The sequence below is a fragment of the Orycteropus afer genome, unplaced genomic scaffold (genome assembly GCF_000298275.1).
Source record: "Orycteropus afer afer isolate SDZICR_OR568_19922 unplaced genomic scaffold, OryAfe1.0 scaffold00661, whole genome shotgun sequence".
NCBI classification, from domain to species: Eukaryota; Metazoa; Chordata; class Mammalia; order Tubulidentata; family Orycteropodidae; genus Orycteropus; species Orycteropus afer.
Genome location: NW_006922248.1, coordinates 508,411 through 535,604, shown reverse-complemented (window position 1 = coordinate 535,604; position 27,194 = coordinate 508,411). Strand labels below are relative to the sequence as shown.

The following is a 27,194-nucleotide window of genomic DNA, read 5'->3' as shown; positions in this document are numbered from 1 at the left end:
GTTCTGTTGTATGTGGGGTCTCCATGAGTTGGGGACTCAAAAGCTGCTCACAACAATAAAGCAGAGGAGACCTTGAGTGAGTTACCACACTGTGTGCAGCTGCCTCTCCCCTTTCCAAAGAGGTTTAGCTGTTGCAAACACAAGGTTGAAGGTTTCAGTCCACTCAGACACAGCCTGGAACAAAGGCCTGTCAATCTACCTCCAAAAAATCAGCCAAAAAAACCCTCTGGAGCTTTAAGTTCAAGCTACTAAACAATGGCCCACTCTTCTGTCACCCTTAAGCAGAGGGAAGGGAACCCCCTAAGGCCTGCGACTGCAAGATGAGAACTATGGATGGTTCACAGAAGCTGACCACCGTCTGCACTGAGAAATGCCCCCAAAATTAGAGATTTTCTCCAATTGCAAATATGTTTCTAAACTTCCAGAAGTAAGTGCATGTTAATTAGGCATTAAAACAGGCTGTGGAATATTTAATGACACGGGAAGATGTTGCTGACATATTGTTGCATGGGGGGAAAAAGGTCACAAAATGGTGAGCACACTCTGATCCCAAGTTTTACTCCCCAACACGCCCCGACCCATCATGCAAGACATGATTTGGAAGGGGGTCCTCTTAAATGCCAGCTGTGGGAAGGTGAGGGGAGCTTTAATTCTCTTCCTTTTTTTCATACTTTCTGACATTTCTCCAGGAAGCATGTATTCATTCTAGAATCACACACACACACACACACACACACACAATCAAATGTGATAAATTAGAAAATCTGCTTAATAAAAAGAAATTGATGTTTAGAATAGAAAATGTGAAAGATAAAGAATAATATCTCCATCTAGATTCCTCCACAGGGGAAGGCTATTTTTAAAGCTAAGGATTGTTTTCTGTTCTGATTCTAGAACTGGTGTTTATGGAATTTTATGAATTTTTTGAATTTTTGTGTCCCAGTTCTTACTCTTGATAAATATTTATGTAAATTACTTTTCCTTCACAACAGGAAAAAGTTAACTTGCATTATTACTTTTAATCATGAGTGAGCTCTATGGTGGCCTTTTCCTGGGCTGGAATGTTATCCTTAGTATTTGGTAATCCCCAGTCAGGTAAACAAGGTGCTCTGTGGTGTACTGGATAAGGCACTTGGCTGCTAACCAGGTCAGCAGTTCAAACCCAGTAGCCACTCTGCAGAAGGAAGATGAGGCAATCTACTTTCATAAAGATTTACAGCCTTGGAAACCCAATAAGGGTTGCTATGAGTCAGAATCGACTCTATGGCAGTGGGTTAGTTGGTTGGTTAGTCAGGCAAATGGTCCTCACAGGTTGTAGGGAAGAAGCCAGTGGGGTGGGTGGAAAAGTTTGCCCTTTGGGAAACAGAGGCCAGGATTAACCTGATCTTGGGGAAATGGCCTCTCTCTCATCTGAAAAATGGAGTTGATGATATGTAGTTTTCAAGGTTGATGAGAAATCCAAGACCAGTGGGTAAGTTAACCTAAAGGCTGGAGGTTAAAGTCCACCTAGAGGTGCCTCAGAAGAAAGGCCTGGCAATCTACTTCCAAAAAATCAGCCACTAAACCCCTCCATAGCATAGTTCTACTCTGACATACAGGGGTCACCATGAGTTACAGTTAACTCCACAGCAACTGGTTTTGGAGTAAGAATCAGTTGCCTTTCCAGGGTGGTCACTTTCCACCTCCCCAAGCATTTTAGCAGTTGTTGTAGGAGACTGATCTAGAAGTATGGCACAAAGGATTGAGTGGGACCATGCAACCTGCTTGGCCATATGAAACTCCTCCATCATACCAAGACTCAGTTTCTATATCGTAAAATGGGGCTAATATCACACTCCTCTGGGGGCAATGGTGGTTCAGTGGTAAAATTCTTGCCTCCCATGCAGCTCAGGGTTCGATTCCTGGCCAATACACCTCATGTGCAGCTATCACCTGTCTGTCAGTGGAGGTTTGTGTGTTGCTATGAAGCTGAACAGGTTTCAGTGGAGCTTCCAGGCTAAGATGGGCTACGAAGAAAGATCTGGCAATCTACTTCAGAGAATTAGCCAGTGAAAACCTATGGATCACAGCGGTCTGACCTGAAACCAGTCACAGGGATGGTGCAGGACTGAGTACTGTTTCGTTCCTTTGTGCGTGGGATTACTGTGAGTTGGAGATGACTTGACAGCAGCTAACATTATATTCCTCTATGTTATAAAGATTACATTATCTAATAGCGCCAAGGCCCACCCACGGGGTAGGTGGCACACAGCAGCTGCAACATCCTCTTGGAGGTTCTGGGGTGCTCTTGAAGCCCAGTGAATGCCGGCTGTGGCCCTCACTTAATCCTCTCGTTGCCGATGCCTTCTCAAAGCCGAGGAGGTACCTGCCCAAACCTCCCAGGGAATGTGTCCAGGCAGGAGTCCAGCCCAGGGTGACCTCCCTCCTTCCCTTCTGTTAAAAGCATAGTGGCAAAGACTACCCCCCACTCCAACTGGCCCGTATGCCCCCTCTCAGGATAAAGGCTGGAGCCCACAGCAGATTTCCCATCAGGCTTTTATTACAAAGAAGGTTCCAGAGAGTCCTGGCCAGCCCCTCCAGCCCAGCCCCCCTGTGGGTTCCAAGCCAGTCCCTGCAGTGAGGGAGCTGCAGAGAGTCACTCCTGGCAGGGAAAGAAGGGGCAGTTTTTCAGGGTGTTGGGGAGCCTCAGCCAGGTCTGCCTTGCTCTCTGGAACAGTCCTTTCCAGTGTTGTGCTGGGAGCCCCTCAGGACCCCTCCCCAGGTCCTCTGCACAAGCAGCAGCTATTCACAGTTGGCGCATGATACGTTCTTTAATATATAAAAGCTTTTTTAAAAAAACAACAAAAAGTGGTGCTATCTTTAGAAACACTTCCAGCAAGATCAAGTAGCCCAGCTACAGCCTTGATGCATCTTAATCCCTCTCCCCACCCCCCAAGACCAGGAGCTCCCCAGCACTTGTCCTCTCTTCCTCAGCCCCCTCCCTCGGACATCCCAAATGCCTTTGTTCCCACCTCTGCCCCCGAGCCCATAGAGCAGCCCGTGGGGCACTGCCCCCTCAACAAACTGTCACTGGAAGAACCCAAACTTGACACTGCTTGGGATGGTCTGCAAGGATCCTCTCTGGTGAAGGGAAGCAGAGAGCACTTTTTGGTGGGTCAAGTAGAGACCAATCAGGGCTGGTTCAAGGAGGCCTTCCCTCCACCAGTTTGCATGAGGTAGTGTTTCTGGTAGGTAGCCTTGGGCCCAGTGGCCTCTTCTGCCCCATTTGTACTGCACTGTCCTGTGGGGTGGGGCCTTCTTGGTATTTGGCTCTTGTGAGCTAGTGGGCAGACAGTCCAGGCTGCGTTTGGTGGAAGGGGCCTGACCAGGGACTTGCTGCAGCATTCAAGGCCCCTACCCAGAGATTAGGTCTGGGGGCAGGCAGGAGGGGAGGGAGATGCCCAAGGGACCAGGGCTGGAGGCTCCTCTGCCTGGCTCAGAGAGGCCCCTTGCACCCCCAGCCATCTTCTCTCAGTCACTTCCCAGCCTGAGCTGGGGCACAGGGAACAGAAAAGATCTGAGGGCCTCATGCAGTATCTCCCCAGCGCCACTGCCTCAGGCCTCACTGTAGCACTCATAGATGTTGTCCTCCATCAAAGCCACCACTTGTTCAAACTTGTGCTGCAGCTGCGTCCTCCTAGCTGCCGGGTTTGCCTCCAGGGCGGTCATGATCTGAAGGGTAGCAGAGGGATCAGCCCAGGGCCCCAGGAAGTCCCCTCCCTAGATCTTGGAGGGAGACACAAGGCCTACGTTCCTTCCACTTGTGGCCCAGCCCCTTGGGCATAAATGTCTCATTTCAGTGCAAAGCTCTCCTTCCCTTTCTCTTATCAGAAGGGGCCTGAGCAGCACAGATGTGAGGCAGCCATGGCCCTGAGGCCTGGGCCTCACTTGGTAGGCACTCACCTGTGAGCGGTACCTCTTGGCATATTTATAGATCTCTGCCATGGCCACATTGGTGTTGAACTCATTCTGGTATTTCTAAGAGCAAAGAGGAGGCAAGAGGGGGAAGGGAACTGGTTAACCCAACTGTCAAAACAGGACATAGTCCCAACCCAGACCAGCTGGTGGGTCCAAGGTAAATCCTCCACTTCTGATAGCACCCTTCACGTTACAGTTCAGTGAGCAGGCCCCACAAGTTGTGCAGATAAAGGTGACTCTGGGAGCCTGAATTCAAATCTCCTCTCCACTCCCAGAGCTCTCTCCTGAGCCTGCCGCTCTCATCTCTGGAGGAAAGTTCCTCGATGAGGTTGCCCGGGGGCAAGATGGGGCACCCCTGAATGCCCTCAGGCCCCCAGGTCCTGCCTGTTTAGTATCAACCCCATGCGTGTGCAGGGTACCAGCTCCCCCACCCCCTCATCCCAGGCCCCGCCTGTGCAGCATACCCGAGACTCCTCGGCCAGGTGGGCGTTCATCTCCTGCTCGCTGAGCGGTGTCATGTCATGGATCTGCTTGTAGTAGTGCTGCACAATTTTCCGGTATTCAGGGATCTCCTTGGCGTAGAGGAGCTTGTTGGTCGGTGAGTCCTAAGCAGAAAGGAGTAAGGGAGTCATATGGCTGGAGGAATGTGGACAGACTTCACCTTTTTCTGGATGAGCCCTTGTCCCTACCTATAGCCATGTATGAACTGCATCACTGGGGTCTTGAGGACTGAGCAGTCTTGTCCCCAAGTATCCCCAGGGGATTGTCACCACCTTCCCTCCACTGTCCTTTCCACCTATCCTTGCCTGGTTCCATCTCCTCCTTTGGGGTAAAGTGCATGGGTTTTGTACGAGCTCTTGGCCTCACACTGGCAGCTTGGTTTACACCCTTGCTTGGGGCCATGGGTCTTAGTGGCTAAGACTTTCTGGAAGCCTGACTGCTGGCTCAGTGGAATTTTTCCCACCACATGTTCCCAAGGCCCGAAAGCAAAATGTGCCAAGGACACTCCCAGTGCTGTGTCACGGACATCTGCCTTCTGAGATGTTGTTGTTGTTGTTGTTATGTGCCGTCGAGTCGGCCCCGACTCATAGCGACCCCTCCTTGGGTTTCCGAGGCAGTATCACTACGGAAGTAGGATTGCCCAACCTTCCTTCCGAGGAGTGGCTGGTGGGTTTGAACCGCCAGCCGTCTGGTTAGCAGGCAAGTGTCTTAGCCACTAGTAAGTGAAAAGTGGTGGTATTTTCCATCTCTTGCAGACCTGTCTCAGAAATTCACAGGCTAAAATGCAGGGCCGTGTGCAACCCCCAAATCCTTTAATGACAGGTCTACATGTTGTTGCTGAGACTTACTGTTGAGTTGGTCCCCAACTCATGGCAACCCCATAGACAACAGAACAAAGCACTGTCTGGTCCTGCAACCTCCTCATGATCACTTGCAGATTGAACCAGTGTGATCCGCAGGGCTTTCACTGGCTGAGTTTTTGGAAGTAAATCTCCAGGCCTTTCTTCCTGGTCTCACTGAGTCTGGAAGGTTCACTGAAACCCATTCAGAATGATGTTGTTGTTGTTATGTGCCGTCAAGTCGGACCTGACTCATAGCGACTCCTCCTTGGGTTTCCGAGGCAGTATCACTACGGAAGTAGATTGCCCCATCTTCCTTCTGAGGAGTGGCTGGCAGATTTGAACCACCAGCCATCTGGTTAGCAGTCAAGTGCCTTAGCCACTATGCTACCAGAGCTCCTTAGCAACATGCAAATCTCCCCTAATAGACAGATGGTGGCTACACATGATATGCACTGTTTGGGAATTGAACCCAGTTCTCCTGCATGGAAGGTGAGAGTTCTACCACTGTACTACCATGGCCCTCAGGTCTACATATACAACCTCATTTAATCTCCTGTAACACCCATAGCAACCAGTGCTCCTCCAGGACTCCCAGCCTTGGCCCATGCTATTCCCTCTGCAGGGAACAGAAATGCCGTTCCCTCCTCCCCACCCTCTAAGGCTAGCTGGATTCTCTCCCCTCACACAGCTGTCTCTCAGAGGTCAGGACCTGGGTCCTAGTCACTTGTTTTCCTTCTTGGCCCATCCTTCACTGAATGCCTTATTCTCATGGGTGCCTTGATCATCAGGGGTGTTGCCCGGGGCTGGGTCTCATTCTCGGACCATGCTTGCACCTGACCAGACAGGATTTCCACATTCACACTGTCTGTCCTGGCCTGGTCAGTAGCCTACATGTTTGGAGCTGGTGCTGGACACACCCAAGGCAGGTGAACCTGGTCTTCAGCAATTCATTTTCTGATTCTAGCTGCCGGTTTTTGGGTGTCTTTCTCCATCTGGGATGACCCCATGCATCCCACTTCTCCCAGAGCTGGGGGAGGGTTGGTCAGCATCCACTCTGACCCCAACACTGGGCCCTGCCCACCCAGGACACAGCTCACCTTGCCCAGCTGCAAGTCAGAGATGGAGCAGGCATCAATGAAGGCCTGAGCGATGACCGAGAGGCAAGCGTCGATGTGGTCTGTCTTGTCGATGTCAAAGACAAACTGGGGGTTCTTCAGGATGTTTACCCAGAATCGGAGAGGAAGGCTGTGGGATGGGTCAGCAGAGGCAGTGTGAGCTGCATCAAGGCTGGAGCAGGGAACAGTGTACTAGGACATTACAGTGAGGGAGGCAGCCAGGCCCTCCAGGTAGGTGGAGCCTGTTACAAGATGGCATCTCTGGAACCTCAGTGGCTCAGTCACAAGTGGGGTTGATGACAGTCCCTGGCCAGCCAGGTGGAGGGGGCGCTGGGAGCAGGTTTCCTGCTTGGAGCAGGGCAGGGGGCTGGGGCAGGAGCTGAGGGGCCTCGCTAGGGCATGGGGGCTTGTGTCCCTCCAGCACTGCTGCCCCCCTCAGAGCCTCCACGCCTCTCACTAAGAAGCCTCAAGCCAGGCCCTGGTTCTCATTAGAAGCACCCCCACCCGCCTGCCGGGGCAGCACTGGCTCCTCCTCCAGCTTTCTCACACATGCACGGCAGGAAGTCTATCATTAGTGCTGTGGAGGGGCTGAATCCTTTGCCTTCTCTTCAGAGGACAGAGAAGAGTGGTGACCCTCCACCCACTCAGGGCCACCTAGCGACTTGGCAGCCCAAAATGTATGGCTCTGAGAGCTCTAAAAAGCCCCTGCAATTGCACATAAACTTCTGGGTCTGTGGGCATCTTTTCTGAGGTCAGGCAAAAACATTCACCACTTATTGGGTTTGTGAACCCAAAACGTGAAGACGTGCCTCAAAGGAAGACTAAGAAGTGGGTGTAGGAATCAGATATGACCCTGGCTCTTCCTCCACAAGGGTCATGTGAGCTTGGTCAGGTGCTTCTTCTCTGTAAGCCTCAGTGTCATCTATAAAATGGAGCTGACCGTGCCCCCCCAAGAGGGGCAGAGGGACATGAGGTAAGGGGAAACACTTATAGCTCACTGGGTGCCAGGAGCTCTTCTGATTAATACTCTTATGTATGGTGGGTTATTTTCATTGCCTTGGTTTTTACAACTGGGGAAACTGAAGCACAGGGGGTTAAGTTATGCACCCAAGGCCACACAGCTGGAAAGTGGCAGAACATGAATGGAAGCCAGCCTTTGAGTACCATGCTGCAGCTGCCCCCAGTGACAGAGTGACACCTGTATGGCCTTCCCTGCTTTCTTACCCACCCCACCCGCCTATCACCTGTTAGTCTTCCAGATGTGCAAGGTATCTGGGTCCGAGATACCCCTCTTTTCAGCCTGCTCCTCCAGGAAGTCAAAGAAGTACTTGACGGCCAGTGGGGGCTTGTCCTCGCGAATGCTCAGAATGGCCTTGAACAGGTCATCCAGAAACTTCTGCAGCGTGCCCTGCAGGAGAGTGGCATAGCCACCATCAGCCCAGGGCTGAGTATAGAGGGTGAGTGGGCACCTCTGGCAGCTCCTGGGAGGGCCTTGGTACTTGGGAAGGTGAATGGGGAAGTTCTGTGCCATTGGGTGGTCATATAACCTCTCTGGGTCTCAGTTTTCTCATCTTTGAAATGGGTTTGTGAAACACACCTCACAGGGGCCTTGAAAGAACTAAACAAGATACAGGGGAATAGAGCAGGGCAGTGGGAGAGCTGAGAGGGGGGTCCTGTGGTGCTGCTGACTCTGCCATGTGAGTTGAATGACTTTGGGGTGTCACTGCACTCTGCTGGGCCTCATTTCCCTTTTGATTACAAGAGCTAATATAGACATCTCTCACAAATATTTTATCACTGTGAGCAAGTCAAAAGCTCTTGGCCTTCCGCAGGTAGGACCCAAGACCTTCAGCTTCTTGCCCTGGGGGTCTGTAGGCCCCAGAGAGGTAACAGGAAGAACTCAGACCTCCTGCAAGTATGTGCACACAGCTGGCCCACAGGAGCATCAGCCTTCATCCTACCTCACAGAGCCCACAGGGGAGACAGAGGTGGGGCCCCACCTTGGTGGACAGCAGGCGGGTCAAGTAGATCTCAGGCAGCACCTTCTTGCGGTGGCTCTGCCGGTGGGACTTCTTGGGCTCAGCCAGCTCGTCCGTGGGCAGTACCTGGAGCCAAGCAGTGGTCAGTCCTGGTCTGTCCCATGGAGGGCCCGCCCTGTACCCATGGGCGCCTGGCTCTGTGCACGCCTTACATGAGGGGTGTGGCACCTCCTGACTCTGGGTCCTATCCCTGCTCCCCACCCTAGCCTCTCCAGGCCTGGGAGTACTTTTCCCAGAGGCCCAGGGTGGCAGAAGGCCGAGGCCACACCCACTGAGGGGCTGGCTCCCCAGGGCTACGGCCAGGCACTCACCAAATGGAAATATTTCTCCGTGTCCAAGTCTTTCACTGCAAGAGGAAACACACATACAATAAATAAATAAGAGAGAGGAGAGAAGAGGGACACCCAATCAGAGAGAGAGTGAAGAGCAGAAATGGAGAGAAACAGATAATGATGCAGAGAGGGAGGGACAGGGAGACAGAGACACTGAGAGACTGAGACAGAGAGATTCAGAAGTACACAGAATGAGACAGAAGACACAGATGAAATGGAGAGTGAGATACACAGAGAGAGCGGGGAATGATGAGAAACAGAGAAAGAGAGGCATGGAGAGACCACCAGATGGGGCAGGTGCACGCCTCTCGCCCACTCACCCCCAGCCCAGAGCTCCTGCCAACCTCAGAGCCTGCTGGGAAAAACCCAAGACCCTACTCCCAACCTCAGGAGGGGACCTGGAGACCCAGAGGAGCCTGGCTCCTAGGTCTGGGCACCAGGTAGCTAGGGCTGGAGTATCTGAGTGTGGGGATGCAGGGCTTGAGGTAAGCACTCTAGTCCAGACCCTCCTGGAACTGCATCCCACCCTCCTGAAGCCTCCCTCTGGCTGCCCACAGGAAACCAGCTTGAGAAGATCCAGTGGCAGGCCCTGCCCAAACTATATGAGGTCAGAAGGGGCTGGACTGGCCCTGCCCTCATCAAAGAGGCAATAGTCATGGCCCAGCCCTGCCCTCTTGGACCCTCAGTTTCCACATTGGGGCTGCTCCAAAGGGGCCAGGCTTGGGGTGGAGTGCTCCCCACATCAGCCTAGACACCCTCCCTATGCCCACCAGTGCTACCTCGGCCCAGGGTGTTGTCCTTCTTGTCTGTGAGGCTCATGGCCAAGGAGGCACCTTCAGGGATCTGACAAGAGGGGAAAGGCCAAGGTCAGAGGTCAGAGGTCAGGGTGGGAAGGAGTGTTAGGGACAGGTGGGGTTGGGGGTTCCACCTTGTAGTGGGCCAGTGTATTGAGCTTCTTGCGGCCATCCTCCACAACCGAGGTGTCGTCCAGGTCCCGCAGGACGTAGCTCTGTGTGCTCGAGGCGAACCACTCTGTGGGGCAAGGAGCTGGGGGTGTCAGGACCAGAGGCAGGGACCCAAGCAGAGGGGGAAAAGGCCTTAGCCAAGGAGGACAGGGCCCTAGGGGCAGGGACCACATGGGCCAAACAGTGAAAGAGAGTCCTCTTGCTCTCTCTGTGGAATCTGGGGCAAGCCCACCTCTCTCTGAACCTCTATGTCCTCATGTGTAAAATGGGGAGGAGGAAAAAGAGCTAGATGGGGAGTGGTTCTTGGGCATGAAGTGAGGGTGCCAAGGTGCCCAATATGTGGCTGGCACAGAGCAGGAGCTCTGCCAATGTCCTCATCCTGAGGGTTGTTAATAGGATTATTGCTGATGAGATAAGGGCTCATGCACCTTCCATGGCTACCCACTGTCCCCAGGGTAGAGCCCAAGTGCTCAACTCTGCCCTTCTTGGCTCAGGCGATCAAACACCTGCCTATCTCATGTCCTACCCCATCCTACCCCCGGTGCCCCAGCCCCAGCCCCAGTTAGTTGCCTGACATCCCTGGGAAATCACTGCTCTGCCTGCCTAATCACCATTATAGCCCCTGTGCCTAGAATAGGGTTGACACAGTAAAACCAAAACCAAACCCATTGCCTTGAGTAGATTCCAACTCATAGCAACCCTGTAAGGGCAGTATAGAACTACCCCATAGGGTTTCCAAGGCTGTAATCTTTACAGAAGCAGACTGCCACATCTTTCTCCTGTGGAGTAGCTGGTGGGTTCAAACTGCTAACCTCTTGGTTTGCAGCTGAATGATTTAACCACTGTACCACCAGGACTCGTTGACACAGAGTAAGTGCTCAGAAAAGGCTGTGATCACAGAAATAAATGCTCTCTGCTCCTTGGCCTCAAAATCTTGATGCATCTTTCAAACTTCAAAGCCCCTTCCTTTGGGAGGCTTTTCCTGAACACTTTTTGCTGTGGATCACAGCTTGCTCATATGGTGCAGGATCTGTCTCCCCACCAGAGTAAGAGCTGCTGGCTGATGGAGACCTCCTCCAAGTCATCTCAGTGTTCCCAGTGCCACTACTAATGTGTATTTTCTGAGTTAAAGGAATATTTTAATCAAGACAGGTACCACTTCAGCCCCTGCTCACCGAGGTCAACATCCTCTGCGCGAGGCCACTGGGAATAGGGCACGTTCTTGCAAAAGGCCTCCAGGATCTTCTCTTTCACCTGTGTCAGTGTGTCAGTGTCCATGGCCCGCACGCTCAGTGAGTCCATGCCGCAGCCCTGGAAGGACACATTCAGGTTCTGCGGAGAGAGGGTGTGACAGGGTCAGAGACTCACCATCCCTCCCCCACCCCAACTGAAGACTGAGGCTTAGGCCTGCTCAGGACCTGCCTAGGGAGGCAGGAGTTAGGTCCCTCTCAGCCACTCCAAGGGCCAGTCCCTGCCCTGCACCCCCACTCACCCACCAGGGCTCACCCGGGGCTTGGCCTCGATGTTCTCCCGCAGCAGCCACTCCTCGTTGAGTGTGTAGCGAGCCTTGCCCGTGATGGCATCAATGGAACCCTTGTTGATCTGCTGCTTGATGGCGCACAGGAGCAGGAAGAACGGCTCCCCGACTGTCTCCTGGGGTGGCATGGGTTTGTCAAGGACTGATTACAGCTCCCCAGCCTTCGGCTGTGGTGTGGCCCCCCCCACCTGGAATGCTGGGGAAGGAGCCTTCTTCTGGCCAACACTTCCATAGCAGCCTATTTGGTTCCCTGTCCTCAACACTGCCACCCCTCCAGGATTGTCTCCCAGGATTCTAAGCTCATGTTTATTAAACACCACCTGTTGTGGGAGGTGCATTCATGTAATCATCCCGACAACCTTTCTTGATATAAGCTGTCATCCTCTTTGTGTAAACAGCAATGTGGAGGCTCAGAGAGGCTAAGCAACCTGCCTAGGGTCACCCAGCTGGACTCGAACCAGGACTCGCTGACTCCCAAGCCTGGAATTCTATTATACAGGTGCCTCTCAGCAGGAGTTTAGGTGGAACCGGAACAGATGTGGCCTCAAACCCATGTCACCTTCTGATTGACGTGGCGTATTGTCAGGCTGGGCTGGGGCCTCAAAAACCCTGCTCTTGCCAATCTCCCTGTTTCACAAAGAGCACACAGCCAACAAAGGGCTCAGCTGCCATCTGTAGCCTTGAGCTAAGTTCATGGTCATTGTTATGGCAAGTGACTAGGTGTTCTATTTTGGTGGAAAGTTAAGTAAAACCAATGAGGTGATTTAAAGAAAACATGAAGTATATAATGGTACCAGGAAGATCTGGCACAAATGGGGAAGGCAGCAGGCCAGCCCTTCTCCCCACTCCAACCCTCCAGGTTGAAGGGGTTGGAGCCTTTAATCCTCAATTATCTGAAGGAGGGAGTGGAGGCTCAGAAAGGGAAGGCTTGGCTGGGGCCACACGAAAAGGAGGTCAGGGAGCTGGGTCCAGTGGATGTCCCTGAGGTCCCTGCCTCAGCCTGGTCCTCCCTGATGGCCCAGCAGGAGGACCACTGATGAGGAAGCCAGCAGGAGGTCAGGGTGACCCAATGGCCCCACCCAATTGTGCTATTTTGCTGGCTTAGGTTCTGTTCTGCCCCATGTTCCTGCTTCCCCCAGGAGGATCTATGGGGTGGCACAGGCTACCTGGACTCTCCTGAGCCCCAGGCTTAGGGACAGAAACCCATGTAATGGAGAAGGAAACCAAGGCCCAGAGAGGGCAATGGCTCACCCAGCACCACAGAGGTGGTTTGTGTCAAATACAGAACTCAAGTCCAGGATGGCTGAGGTCCTAGCTCTGGGCTCTAGTCAGGCTTTGTCTTCCTCCCATAATCCCAGACGACTCCCTGACCTGTGTCTCCACAGGTAGGTGGACTGAGCAACTTTTGTTCTGCAGAAAAACTGATTGGGGCACTTCTGGCCGAATGCAAATTCCCTGGATTCACACACCACCCTTCAGCTCCACTGGGCCCCTTCAGGTCTTTTCATGAACATTCCCTCCTCCCAGCCTTGCCCATGCTGTGACCAGTGCCCAGATACTTGTCCTACCCAACATGTCACCTGGCTCATGCCTCAGGTTGCAGAGGTCACCTGCTCCAGAAAGCTACCTACAATCCTCCAAAGTAAGTGCACAGAGCAAGAGGCCTGGAAACGTTCTCATCCTCAGGCTTGTCACTCTAGTTACTGTGGGTGAGGGCTTCATTGGTTGAGCTCTACTGTATGTATTTTAATTTCAGTTACCACATCTGTCTCCCTTAAAGACAGAGGTGTCTCAAGGGCTGAGTCCAGGTCTGATTTATCTCTAAAACCCAAAGACATACCAGACAGTTTGATGACTGAATAGATGACCTGCAGGGATAAGGCCCCCCGACTCTGACTCTGTTCTGCTCCAACCCTGCTTAGAGCCCTTGCTTAGAGCCAGGTTCTCTCTGAGCCTCAGTTTTCCCGTCTGTATAGTGGATCCTCTGGGCCTCAGGCTCTGAGCCAAGGAGGAAAGCAGAGCTAAAGGCCTGCCTTGGTCCCTGTCTCAGCTTCTCTCTCCACATTTGTACAAAAGGTATGTGCAAGGCACCTGCCATCTCTGGTGGGTTGGTGTGAGGACAAAATGGAATTGGAGCTCTCTAAGAAAGGCTTGGGGGGGGGTGGCGACTGTGATTGCTCTGCATGTGGTTTCCTGTGTCTGGCACAGAGCCAGGTGGGCAGGCTCACCCGCAGACAGCTATACATGCAGATAGACATCCAGTTAGTGAGCATCTTCTCGACCACAGACTCGGTGCGTCGCAGCATGAGCTTGGGGTTCTTGGCAGCCGAAGCGTCAATGAGGTCCACTAGCAGCTCCTTCATGATGCTCGTGTAGTACTCGAGCTTACCATGCAGTGCCACAGTCAGCAGAGAGGCCAGGCTACACCTGCAGGGGCATGCCACCTCAGCACGACCTTGCTCCCTGGGATAGGGGGCTGCATGGCAAGGGAATGCTGAGTGATTGTGTGCATCGCTCCTGGCAAACAGGCCACCTTTCTGACTCCCACAGCAACAGCCATGCCCATGAGCCCCCATCCTGAGGATCTAGGCCAGGAAGAAGGTGGTCTGGGGGTCTCCGGAGCCACAGAATACCAGGACCCTGGGCCTGATGCTGGGGGGATTCCCAGTGGGCACAGAGAACACAGTGATTTACAAACTGCCCCAGTTTTGAATATGGCAGAGGGGGGTGATCTGCCAGGCAAACCCAAGAGCCCAGCTGTGGGGGCTTGGACAGGCCCCCACCCCATCCCCCAGAGACTCTCACAGCCTGACCTGTCGAGCACCGCAAAGTCCTTCTGCTGCTCCAGTGCATGGACAAAGACAATGAGGAAGTGCTTGTTGTTGAGCAGTGAGGAGAACAGGCTGATCCCCTCTTCCATGTTGGGTCGGCAGCTCTCAGGGATCTGCAGACACAGTTAGAATGGAGTGAGGTCCATCTCTCAGCCTGGCTTAGGGGTCAGCACTGAATGGCTCCTGGAATGCCTCCTGGGACGTGGAACCCACTACCTTACAATGGGAGATGCCTCTTAGCTTACTATGACTGGGAAAAATGACAGCTGAGTTGAAAAGTGGGGCCTAGAGAGGGGCAAGGATGCCTGGAAGTGGCACAGTATCCCAGTGTGTGGGACCCTCTCACCTTCCATTCTCTAAGCAGCAGGTGGAACAGGGTGTATAAGAAGCCCAACCCTCCCTCATCTTTACATGGCCTGGAGGTCAGTACTTGTGACATCCTGTGGGGCTGCTTAAATGCTTCCCGGAATGGAGGGCTCACTGCCTTATAGTGGTGGGTGTCTCCCAGTCCCCCATGCTGGGGATCAATGGATCAGGTGAGCTGAAAGGTGGGGGGCCCAGAGCAGGGCAGGGTTGGCCTGAGGCAGCCCAGGGTGTCTGTTTATGTGTGTGTGGGGGGGGGCACTCACCTTCCACTCTCCAAGCAGTGGGTGAGTCTCCTGCACCGGGGAGCTGCCCTGGGAGTTGAGGGTCTGGGAAGGCAGTATATAACGCTCTTCATAAAGGGATGAACACTGCAGAGGCGAGACCCCCAGTGCCTCAGTGGGAGTAGAGATGCCCCTTACTCTGGCAGGCAAGAGTCACTCAACAAAGGGTTACTGGCCTGGACTGGCCCAGTGGCCTCTGCTGGGTCCTTGGGAGAGTGTCAGCCCCACTCACGAAGGGTTGCTGGGGAAACTGACATACAAATAACCCCACATAAAGGAGTGTAAGAGGCAGTGGGCCAAGCCCAGGGAAAGGGGTTGGGGTATCACAGAGGGCTTCCTGGAGGCGGTCACAGGCAAATGTATAGCACAAGCAAAGGTGGCAATGCAAGAAGGCACTAGGCTTACGAGGAAGCAGATTAGCTCAGTGTGGAAAGGGGGAAACTGAGGCAGATAGGCCAGCAGGGACCCTATCACAAAGGACTGCATGTTGGAGACTGGACTTTATCCTGAAGCCAGGAAGAGCCACTGGGGAGTTTTGTTTTCATGAAAGTGATAAGGTCAAATATGGACTTACTTTGGCTGCTGCGTGGAGAACCATGTAGACAGGGCAAAAGGGAGGGTACTGGCCACTGGCATAAATGCCTGGACAGATCAAGGAAGGTGGGGGCAGGGTAGGCAGCAGCTCCTGGGATGGCAAGAGGAGTCATGGGGCAAGTCCAGTGGGCAAAGGAGGGGGAATGGAGTCCCAGATGTCCTGCTCTTCATCTCAGCATGGGAAGAGGCAGGCCTAGCAACTCAGGACAGTGGGGGATGGCCTGGCTCCTTATGGATCAAGTGACTAGTCAATTAGAGTGAGGGAGGAACTGGGCACCTTCCTTGGCAGGACAGCATGGGTGGCCAGGGCTGCCATGGGCAGATGAGCAGGTTTCACACTGCTTGAGGGGGTCCATGATGGACTTGCCACATCTCCCCATCTGCACAGCCCAGAGAGGTGGTGGTGTCTGAGGTGGCCACACGGGCTGACCTTGGGGAAGAAGGTGCGGGTCACAAAGTGCTTGTACTCCAAGAAGGGGATGCCCTGGCTCCGGTTCAGCTCTTTGGTCAGGTCCGTCATGTCTGTCTGCAGCTCAGCGAAGCCTGGTGGGCAAGCAGGCAGCTGTGAGTGGACCATGAGCCCATTCTTCAGATGAGAGGGCTGAGGTCCACGGTCCCCACCTGCTACCTTTGCGGATCTCCTCACGGATCTGAGACTCCATCTCCTCCATCTGCAGCAGTGTCTTCTGCCAGTAGCGTTCAGCACGGCGGCTCTTGGTACAGAAGACGAACAGGGCTGCGGGCGGCAGGGAGGTGGGTCAGGCCACAAAACCCTTTGGAAAGCAAGTATTGGCACCTGCTGTGTGCAGGGCCCAGGCCTCAGTGGACAAGTCCTGCCTTCTGGCCTCAGGCTCCACCTCTTCTGGGCAGGAAGACCCCTAGCACCCTTAGCCCTGCAATTGTCCTGTCCTCTGTGGGCTAAAAACTCCTAGAGCAGAACCTGGGCAAGAAGAGCCTGGACCAACCAGTAACGAATAATGCTTGACTTCCATTGCCTGTATGTGTTTTAAACAGGGGTTGATGGTGATTTTCCCTTGGTGAGGGAATTATGGGTGATTTCTCTTTTCTTTCTGCTTTTTAGCATTTTCTGTTCTTTTTATAATGACCAAGTGTTACTTGTAAACTAAGATACTTAAAAGCTGATGACAAAGCAGTATTATGTACGATCCTTTTGGTGGATACACACACACACACACACACACAGGTGTTTGTGTACATACATACACACCCATTCCCCATTGTCATTGAATTTATTCCTATTAATAGCAACCCCATAGGACAGAGTAGAACTGTCCCATAGGGTTCCAAAGCTACAAATCTTTACAGAAGCAGATTGCTACATCTTTCCACAGAGTGGCTGGTGAGTTCGAACCACTGACCTTTCAGTTAGCAGCCGAGTGCTTAATCACTGCATCACTAGGGCTCCGTGTATGTATACACACACATACACCTAAAATTTAGCTGTTCAGAAAACAGACTAAAAGGAGATATACTAAAATATGCAGGGTGTTGCAGTAATGGATAATGTTGAAGTAATGGGTAATTTTTTCCTTTTAGTGTCTTCCTCTTTTTTTTCCTTAAAATTGTTTACTTTGAATATATTAATTTTTTAAGCAGCTTTATTGAGATGTAATTCACATACAAGATTATTCATCCACTTAAAGTGTACAATTTAATAGTTTTTAGTATAATTCACAGGGTTGTACAACCATCACCACTATCTAATTTTAGGACATCTTCTCTGCCTCCACACCCATTAGCATCACTCGCTCTTCTCCTGCTTCCCTGGCCCCTGGAGACCACTAATCTACTTTCTGACTCAATGAATTTGCCTATTCTGGACATGTCATATAAAAAGAATCATACAATACGTGTGATCTTTTGTGACTGGCTTCTTTCACTTGGCACGATGCTCTCAAGGTTCATTGATGCTGTAACACGTGTCAGTGCTTATTCCTCTTACTGCTGAGTAATATTCCATCGTATGCATGGATCGACCACCTTCTGTTCATTCATTCATCAGTTGATGGACACTTGGGTTGTGTCCACCTTTTGGCTCTTGTGAATAATGCTGCTATGAACATTTCTGCACAAATCTTTGTGTAGACATATTTTTTCATTTCTCTTGGGTATAAATCTAGGAGTGGAATTGCTGGATCATATGGTAACTCTATGTTTAACATTTTGAGGAACTGCCATACAGTTTTCCACAGCAGCTGCACCATTTTACAATACTACCAACAGTGTATGATGGGTCCAGTTCCTTCACTACATTGAATAACAGTACTTTTATAATCACTATTTGAATACAGGTGTAGCTCACCAGACTTGTGGGTTAATCGTCCCTAAAAAGCCCTTCTCAGATGCCTTCACAGCTCCCTACTGACTGGAGAACAAGGTTCTAAACTGTTGTGCCAGCGGCATTCAGGGTGCATTGCCTGGGCCCAGAGTAAACAACAACAACAAAAACCCAAACTCACTGCCATCAAGTCGATTCCAACTCATAGCAGTCCCCAATGGGTTTCCAAGGTGGTAAATCTTCACAGAAGTAGATTGCCCCATCTTTCTTCTGTGGAGTGTTTGGTGAGTTTGAACTGCCAACCTCCTGGTTAGCAGTCAAATGCCTTAGGCATTGTGCCACCAGAGCTCCTTGGGCCTAGCATATCCCCCAACATTTCCCTTCTCTCATCTACAATGCTGTAGCCAAGGTACACCTCTCCCCCTGCCCTGTGTGCCTGATTTGTTTCCAAGCCTTTCCTATCATGTCTTCTCTTCTCCAAGTGCCAGTCCTCGAACGGCCAGGCAAGAAGGAGCAGGGTCTGTTCTCCACATGGGCTAGGGCTCCTTACCAACGACAGACAGCAGCAGTAGGACGCTGCAGATGACGATGGACACGATGATGGCGGTCTCACTGCCCCCCAGCTGCAGTGTGGCAATGGTCTGGTTGAAGTTCCCCACCTGAATCTGCAGAGCAGGGAGAGAGAGTAGTAGCTTCCCTCAACTAATGCTATGGGTCCTCTCCTCACCAGCTGGGTGGCCTTGGGCAAAGTGCCTAACCTCTCTGAGCCTCTGATATACATCTACAACCCACAGACAACCACACCCATCTCCAGAGGATGATGTGAAGGTTAATTGAGATGATTCTTATCAAGCCCCTAGTACCAGGCCTGGAGCAGAGGCAAGAATCAATACAGAGGCTGTGGTTTTTATTACAGCCTGGGGGAGTGGTGGAAGTACCAGAAGCAGGGCAGTTCATGGGTCCCAGCCGTAGTCCCAAAGTATCTGTAGGGCCATTCTGGGTCTTGGGGAGCAGGCAGTCTGAGGATCAGAGGGCAGAACCACCAATGGGTAGGGGCGAAATGAGCTTTCCCTCAGTCAGAGCTGTGCTGGGGTGGCATATGCTGCCTGCGAGGTATGCAAGAAAAAAATCCACTCTCTGGGGCCCCTCTCCTCTCTTCCAGTCCCTGCTCTCCCTGCCCCACCACAACTCTCCATGGTGACTGGCAGCCACGTCTCTGGTTAGAGTTCCAAGTGGAATTGGGGCAACTTCTTACAGTTTCTGAAAGCCCAGCCCCATCAGGCCCAGATAGGGCCCATCGGTGGCCTTGAGAAGGTCTCTAAGCTCTTAGCTCTCAGGTTTCTCGACTATTATATGGGGATGTAAAGTTCTGCTGTTTTTGCTTGCCTAAGCTACTGAGCATGAAAATGCTCCAGTTCTGAAGTACAGAGTTCAAGGCTTGGTCAGTGAGGTACTGCTGGAGCCAGGCCCACCCCTCCTCCAGCACCATCCACTCACTGTGATAGGCAGCTGGCCCTCAGTGGCACCCAGGGACTCATTGACTGAGCAGTGGATAACTCTATCGGAGACGATCTGGATGTCACAGGCCACTTGACCTATCTTGACTCGATACTCATGGCTCTCAAGTCCCAGGCTATCTTGTTCCTTCTGTGGGCACAGAGTGTAGCAGTTCATAGGGAGCACATTCATGAGGTTCATGGGCTGAGCCTAGACCCAACACTGGCACTTGCCACACTCACATGGATGACCAGGGTAAGAGGCTCCCCAGGGTGATGCTTGATCCACTTCTCCCTCTTGGCCGTGGAGAACTGTGGGTCAGGGAGGTAGTCCAGGTGGAACCTGCTGCCTCGTTGTGCCTCCTCAGGGTCCAGCAGCTCCTCGGCCACAGCTGCCTCGTCTGCATAGACTCGCCCATTGATGAAAAAGTCCACTGGTGCCGATGCATTGCTCAGGGCCCCCGGGGACGGGCAGGTGATGAGGGTGGAGTTGAGAACCTTGCAGAGCTGGCAGGGGAAGGGCAGGGGCCAAGGTGGGAGTGGGAAGGTGAGGGAGTAGATAGAGGACATGAAGAGATAGGAGAGATTGAGGTTTAAGGAGACAGAGAGAAAGAGAGAAAGATGGATTAAAACGGGGAGAAGAAGAGAAGTAGGGAGAGATAAGGAAAGAGGACAGAGACAAGGAGAGACAAAGAGACAGGGAGAGATACAGAGATAAAAAGAGATAGGGAGAGATACAGAGAGATAAGGAGAGATGGAAGGCAGAGATAGACAGAGAAACAGAGACAGAGAAGAACAGAGATAGGGAGAGATGCAATGGGAGTGAACCCTGTTAAGTCAGGTTGCTCGCAGCCCTGGCCCGACCTGCCACCCCTCAAGCCTGGATCCCTTACCGTGGGCTCACGGCCGATGTGATGTACCGCCATGGACACGTTCTGTACCATGTGGAACCTCTCACCAGCCACTGTGATGGTCCTGCCACCACTGTGAGGGGAGCAGGCCCATTAGCCTGGCTGCAGCCCAGGGGTGGGGGTGGGGCAAGGCCCAAGTGGGGCCGGGCAGGCAGGCAGGCGGGCGTCTCACCTGACTGGGCTGCGGCGGGGGCTGATAGCAGTGATGACTGGGTTCTGCATGTACCGGAAGATGAGGTTGCCCCGTGTGCAGCCCTGGTGCTCAAAGCGCACGCATACAGGCACAGGAATGGGCAGGGCCCCACCTGGCACAGTGCAGGAGATGCTGGTGGCTGCACGCCTAGGGACGGGTAGTGGCATTGGCAGGCTTCGCCTCCCTCCTGCTTGGCCCGCCTGGTGCCCTCTACTCAGCACCCCACCATGTCCTCAGTCTCCTCCGTGCCCTCAACAGAAAGCCTTTACTTCCCAACCATGTTTCTGTTCCACTGCCACACACGTTCCCTCTCCCCTCTGAACCCTGTCCCTATATTTCAATTCTGCTTGTCCCATAACCTCCCAGAAACCCTCCCAGGGCTCCCCTCCTAACCCTACCCCTGGTGAAGGCTCTCTCCCAGAGCCCCGAAAGCCCTGACTTCTTCCCCAGTCCTGGCCCCACTGGATGTTCCTATTTCCAGTGAATGGCTTTGCCCTTCCCCAGAGGGCTGAAACTTCACTGGGCTCATCCTAGTGTCCCCAGCAATGCCCATCAGCGGGGTCCAGTACACAGTAGGTGCAAAATAAAGATATAAGTATTCCACCAAAAAACTCTAGACCAAACTCCAGCCACTGATCACAGTCTGGGTCATTGTTACCATCATTTACAGAACACCTACTGTATACTGGTAGCGCACAGAGCACTTCCCACAACTCAGGCAATGTTCTGACCAGATAATGGAAATTGAGGCTCAGAGAAGGGAAAGGGCTTGGCTGTGGGGACACAGCCAATGAGGACCCAAGTGATATTAGGTGCAAGGACATCACACCTCACCCCCATGGATTTCTCTGGGTCAGAAAGAGGGGCTGGGCCCAGGCCTTACACAAGGTCTGTGCAGAGCTCGGTATCGTTGACCAGGACCTGGAGCTCGGAGCCCACGTCAAGGTGGCTCCCATGGATGGTGATCCTAGTGCCCCCTGCCTTGGGGCCCATGGCAGGCTCCAGGGAGTGGACCAGGGGTAGCTGTGGGGCAGGCAGACAGGCAGTCAGATTTGACCCAGCCACCGGGGTGTGACTGGCAGGGGTGGGCAAATGGAGATGTGGCTGCCCTTACCACGTACGAGAAGCGTTCCCTTGACCGGCCTTCCTTGGAGGCATTCACCATCACCACGTCCGAGAAGGGCCCCGGAGCTGGTCCTGTGGCACACACAATCCTGTGGGAGGTAGGTTGGATCAAGGGAGCTGCCAGCAGACCCCATGGGCTACCCTGATTTCTCCTTTGAATAAACCACAGCTCTGAGCTCTCGTCCTAGCCCATGGTGTATATACACCTTATTCTCATACTTGGCCCACCCCCTACTCTTAGATAGGACTAGCACTCAGCTGGGACACTTCATGGCATTACCAGTTGTTATAATATTGAAGCAAATCCCTATCCATTGGTAAATACTCACCCTGAGCACCCAAGTTCCCCCTCCCTGCCCCATGCCAAGGTTTTCCTAGGACCACCTACTACCATAGCTTTCCCACAATTCTGTAACTATAAGACAAAACAGTTGGATGAGATGGTCTATTGAGACACTTTAAAGCTCTCTGATCATGAGAACATCTGCTGGGCTGGTACAGTGATGGCCTTCTCTGCAAGCTTGACTAAGGCCTCCTAAAATCCAGCTCTTTCCTTGCTCACAAGCAAGCCCCTCTGGGCCTGGCCTGGAGATTACAGACCCAGATCTTCACATTACACCAGCAGCCTGCAAATTTTCATTTCGAACTACTGATTTTTTTCATCAGAACAGGGTTATGTGGAAGAAGGACATGTTTAGGGGAAGTTGGGAGGGCTTCCTGGAGGAGTGGGCATTGGATCTGGACCTTGAAGGATAAGGAGACTCCAAGCAGAAAGAGCATGATGGGGATGGGAAGGGCATAAGCAAAGTCTGGGAACCCTAGCAGTGTGAGCAAGCAACTTATAGGGACCAGCCAGGTGCCATGGATGGTGGGATGGAAAGAGGGTGAAGAAAAAAGACAGACACAAGAGTGCCCCGAGAATAGCATGAAGCACTGCCCGCTACTCACTCCTCAGACACCGTGTATCTGTCAGCCAGTGGCTCACAGGCCACACCACCAATCCACACACCATGGGCCACATCCTTCAGCCGCCGGCCCAGGTTCCTGCCATGGATGGTCAGCAGGGTCCCACCATCCAGGGGGCCACTCAGGGGCTCAATCTGCCAGCAACCAGAGAGACAGGCAAATCGGTTGAGGCTGGGCCCTCTGTCTCTTGCACCAGGGAGATGCAGAGCAGGGCAGACCCATGGCGTAGAGAAGGATCTGGAGGCTGGGAGAGTTCTGGCCATCTGGCAGATTGGTGTGGGTGCAAGATGATGTTTATATATACATTATTGCACCCACATGGGTCTGAGCATATGGGGACATGAGGCATATGACAGAGTCAACACCAATAAGGGTGACATCAGGTCAGCTCCCAGTGGCCATGTCTGACTCCATGATCCTGCACCCTCTGGCTGTAGTTGGTTAGGCTAGGCTGGGCACTTGATCCCAGCTAAGCCAATCAGAATCCTTCATTGAGATTTTTGCCTTAATTAAAACTAAGCCTTGGTAGTTACTGGTGGCCTCAATTATCATCATGTTAGCAAAGTTCCCTGACCTCACTACAAAAACCAGTGACTTTCAGTCTGGCTTATAGTTTTCAAGGCTGTAATATTTATGGAAGCAGACTGCCACATCTATCTCCCATGGAGCCATACCACTTACCACCTTCTATATATAATTTATTTCTTTTTCCACTTATCATCTGTCTGTCTCCCCCACTAACATGTTAGCTCCATGAGAGTAGGGCACTTTGTTCATGGCAGCTTCTCCAGCACCCTGGGGCCCAGCACCCAATAGATGCTCATAGGTGACAGTACAGGTCCATGTCTAGGTGAGTAGGAGCACATATCTGCAAGCACCAAAGGATGCAGGTGCTCATTGGGGTTGCAAGGCATGTGCAGATGTATGTAGGTATGCGAGTACATGAGTGCCCTATGGGGCATGCTTACCATGTGGATCTCTGGGGCAGGGCAAGAGCCAGGTAGAGGCTTCAGGGACTCCCGCAGGTGGCAGCCATCACTCCACACACAGAGGTGGCCCAGGTCCTCACGGCCCAGGCACTGGGAACAGTCGGGGCTGCCCATGGCGCAGTTATAGACCTCGACTTGGGGAGACACAGGGTTGGTGGGTCAATCTCACTCTTGGGGTACCCTGTTCCCACTATTGCCTCAACAGCCTCCAGGCCCTACCAGGGCTGCACCCCTTCAGTGTGTGTCCCACCCAGAAGCAGACTCTGTCTCTGAGGGTCAGGATCCTGTGAGTAACAATACCCACTTCCTAGAGGTCAGTGGTCTTAGCACTTCTCATGTCTCCCTGAGGCCCCAGTGCAGTCCCAGCCTCATTCAATGCCATCACCCTCACTGTGATTCTATGAAGTGTGACCTGGCTATTACCACCATTTTATATATAATAAGAGACTGAAGCTCAGAGAGCAAGAGGGACTTGCCTAAAGTCACATAGCCGGTGAGTGGCAGAGCTAGGATTTACACCCAAGCCTGATTAGGTGTGAGGCCAGGAGGGTCCACCTGCCCCTCAGGGGGTTCAGGGGTGCTGGAGAACCACACTGCAATGCAGGCCTTGTGGTGGCCAGTCCTAGACTTTTCTCTGCGGCCTCCTAGATCCTCAAGGCCCTCATGATAAGGAGATAGCCAAGTGAGTGTGGGGGTCACCTCTGGGTTTCAGGGGCCCCATGTCCACTAGGTTGGTCTAAAACAGGCATGAACAGACAGACCCTTAGAGAATAAAGATAAAATGACAGCAGTGAGTACCACCACTGTTATCGGGGTGTTGTTATGCCCCCAGACATTGTTCTCAAGAACTTGTGTGCATCATCTATCAAATCCTCACAAAGCCCTCATTTTAGAGAGGGACAGTGAGGCTCAGAGAGAGTAAGCAAGTTGCCCAAAGTTGCACAGCCATCTGCATGGTAACATCCACAGGGCATGGATTTTGTTCATCTACTTCACAGCTCTTTCTCTAGTGCTGAAGGAGTGACCAGGCACAGAACGTCAGGGCAGGATATGAGGGTGAGTGCATTCTGGTGAACAATGGGGTAGGCTGTCTGCCTGTGTGTGAACCCCACCCACTGTGGCTGAGTACCCCATGGCTGAGGCTGGTGTGTGTGGGGAGGATGGGCGCTCCCACCTGTCATGGGGTCCAGGCTGTCCAGGAATCGGGTTGGCTGTCCCTTTAGCTGAAGGCTGAGTGGAAACACCTGGCTCTTCTGGGTTGTGTGCAGCTACAAAAGAATGGAAAAGATTATGAAGGGGGAATGGGTGGTGCATACGTCTCCCCTGGAGGTGGTAGTGGGGGTTGTCATGGAGAAAGGCAAGGGCAGGGCTGTTGGATGTGGGGAACCAGAAGGCTAACAGTAGAGAGGTGAGGTGTGGAGGAAAGGGTACGGCAACTAGACTTGTGCAGGCCTCCCCCTGCCCTCCATTGGAGCCACATCACTCACCACCACTTGGTTGCAGCGTACGGTTGATTCATTCACCCATATGGCCTCAAAGATCTCTTCTGGCCCAAAGCTACACTCTAGGGCTGTGCCCTGTGAGAAATGAGGCAGGGGCTGAGGAGGGCAAGGCCAGTGCCCACTGTCCTCTAGTTAGATCAGGATATCATAGGCTGCTGCCCCACAAGGTAGGTTTGGTCCTATCTCCAGGCCTTTGCTTAGATTGTGTCCTCCCCAAGCATGCCCTTCCTAGCCTCCAGTTCCAGTGTTTGAGAGAGACAAGGAGTGCATGAACACCCAGAACATGGCTGCATATTCTATGCACCACTAAGAGCCTATCCAATGTCCCCTGACAGCCAAACCAGAGACCTCTGACTCGGTTCATAAAGTCCCAACTCCTTAGCAAGATCAACATTCAATGTTCAGTCCAGTGAGACTCCACCTGCTTTTTGAACCCTAATATCTTCCACCTATGTGTCCCAATCAACCCAGAACACTCTTTAACACTGCAGACTCTCTAGCCTGTAGGCCTGTGCCCAAGTCCATTCCTCCAGCCTTTTCACCACCCAGCAAAATCCAACACAGACTTTAAGATCCAGCTCAAGTATCCCATGTTCCAAAGCCTTCCCAAACCCTTCCTTCCAATTAAGGGGCTTCTCTCACTTTACTTCATTAATTCATTCAGCAGTGAATACCTTGGCCATGTTCTGGGGGCCCTTTATTTAAGCTCCAAATGTTTGTTTAAGCACTAACTTTATTCTCTATCTCTCCACTCACTGGGGAGGCCTCCAGCTGGGCCTTGGGCCCCTCTGACACCCCTAAAGCAGCAGAAGGCAACTGGAAGAGCTCAGGTTCTATGTCACACATCCTTGGTTTCAAATCCTATCTCTACTACTTTCTAGCTGTGTGACCTTGTATAAGTCACTCCTCCCCTCTGAGCCTTTGTTTTCTTACCTCGTACACTGGGAATAAGTTTTCCTACCCTACAGGGTTTCTGGGGAAAGTAGAGATCATGTATCTTTAGTAAACTGTACACTTACCCACTGCTGTCAAGTTAATTCTGACTCATAGCGACCCTACAGGTCAAAGAACTGCCCCATGGAGATTCCAAAGCTGAAAATTTTTACAGAAGAAGATTGCCACATCTTTCTTCTGTGGAGCAGCTGGTGGGTGCATAACACCAACCTTTTGGTTAGCAGCCAAGTGCATTAACCAATGTGCCACTAGGGCTCTTGGATTGCACACAGTAGGTACTTAATATGTGCTCAATGTTATTAGTATGCAGGAGGTGCTCAACAAATGTTTGCTACATGAGTAAACAGGGCCTGATTCTCCAGTCTCATCTTGCCCTTGGCCTGGGAGCCACATCAATAAATATTTGCTGAATGAGCAAACTCTGGTTTCATGCTGATGAGGCCAAGCCCCCAGTCAGCCGCATGGCAGGACTTCCTGTTCATGTGTCTGTTGTTGGCAGATGTGACACCCCAAAAAGAAGAAAGGTCTGTCTCCATCCCTACCCCCACCCCAACTTACCCTCCAGGAGGGTCCCAGCTCCAAAGCTAACACAGGAAACTGGCTGCTGCAGACTCAAACAATCATTCTGGCCTCTGCCATGCTGAACTGGGCGGTAAGCCCACCTCAGTTATCACAGGACACTGGGCCCAGCCCAACCTGGGGCCCTCAGAGTGTAGGTTCAGCAAACAGGGCTGCTGCAGAGCCCAGGCAGGGGACCTTGTCTGCCCTTGAGCCCTTCCTCCCTAGTCTGTCCTGGGTGTTCTTGAAGCAGGCTTGGGAGGCAGAAGGGCAGGGACTATTGCTCATACAGCAAACAGGGGCAATGGAGGCCTACAGTTACACAGCTGGAAGGAATCAGTTGAAAACAAATCCAGGGCTCTGGACTCCACAGTGAGGCTCCTGGAGCCCAGGGCAGCAAAACTGCCCTTCACAATTGCCTAGGTCCTTCAGCCTGGAAGGCTCCCACCCTGACCATTATGGAAGTGTAGAGGGCTGAGGGCAGGGTCCCTCTCCCCTGCCTTCATTAGCTCCACCCAGCACTGAGGTGGCATGATGCAGCCCAGCCCTGCAGCTCCTGACACATCCCAGATGCCCTGCACGTGGCCCCCACGTGTGACAGCTCCTCCGTGGAAGCATGGAAGCGAAGCGACAGATGGTGAGTCCCCAAGAGCTGGGGAGAGGGTGGCTGGCATGCTTCCAAGACTCGTCAACACTTCCCACCCAGGACGCTTCTCCAGGAGGGACCCAGAAAGGGGCTGCTTTCCCTCCCTGAGCCCCACCAGGTGGGGGCTGGTTTCAGGGAGAAGCACTGCACTGGAAGTCCAGAGTGAGAGTGGGTGGGTCCATGTTTTGTGACCAA

General features: G+C 52.6%; 1 protein-coding gene across 1 annotated transcript in view; it reads right to left on the bottom strand.

Moving 5' to 3' along the window:
* Positions 1–3,594: 3,594 nt before the first annotated feature.
* PLXND1 (plexin D1) overlaps positions 3,595–27,194 on the bottom strand; it is a 61,009-nt gene continuing 37,409 nt past the window's right edge. The window contains exons 11-37 of the mRNA XM_007956754.1: positions 24,827–24,916; positions 24,514–24,607; positions 23,319–23,473; positions 22,333–22,484; positions 21,374–21,473; positions 21,143–21,282; positions 20,239–20,406; positions 20,049–20,139; positions 19,399–19,662; positions 19,157–19,306; positions 18,210–18,324; positions 15,989–16,096; positions 15,791–15,903; positions 14,749–14,853; positions 14,102–14,232; positions 13,517–13,715; positions 11,258–11,404; positions 10,927–11,083; positions 9,715–9,818; positions 9,566–9,629; positions 8,766–8,800; positions 8,416–8,520; positions 7,660–7,823; positions 6,398–6,545; positions 4,422–4,562; positions 3,943–4,017; positions 3,595–3,711 (exon numbers count right to left, since the gene is read on the bottom strand). Of these exons, the coding sequence (XP_007954945.1) occupies positions 3,595–3,711; positions 3,943–4,017; positions 4,422–4,562; positions 6,398–6,545; positions 7,660–7,823; positions 8,416–8,520; positions 8,766–8,800; positions 9,566–9,629; positions 9,715–9,818; positions 10,927–11,083; positions 11,258–11,404; positions 13,517–13,715; positions 14,102–14,232; positions 14,749–14,853; positions 15,791–15,903; positions 15,989–16,096; positions 18,210–18,324; positions 19,157–19,306; positions 19,399–19,662; positions 20,049–20,139; positions 20,239–20,406; positions 21,143–21,282; positions 21,374–21,473; positions 22,333–22,484; positions 23,319–23,473; positions 24,514–24,607; positions 24,827–24,916 (3,432 nt within the window). The remainder of the gene's footprint in view (positions 3,712–3,942; positions 4,018–4,421; positions 4,563–6,397; positions 6,546–7,659; positions 7,824–8,415; positions 8,521–8,765; positions 8,801–9,565; positions 9,630–9,714; positions 9,819–10,926; positions 11,084–11,257; positions 11,405–13,516; positions 13,716–14,101; positions 14,233–14,748; positions 14,854–15,790; positions 15,904–15,988; positions 16,097–18,209; positions 18,325–19,156; positions 19,307–19,398; positions 19,663–20,048; positions 20,140–20,238; positions 20,407–21,142; positions 21,283–21,373; positions 21,474–22,332; positions 22,485–23,318; positions 23,474–24,513; positions 24,608–24,826; positions 24,917–27,194) is intronic.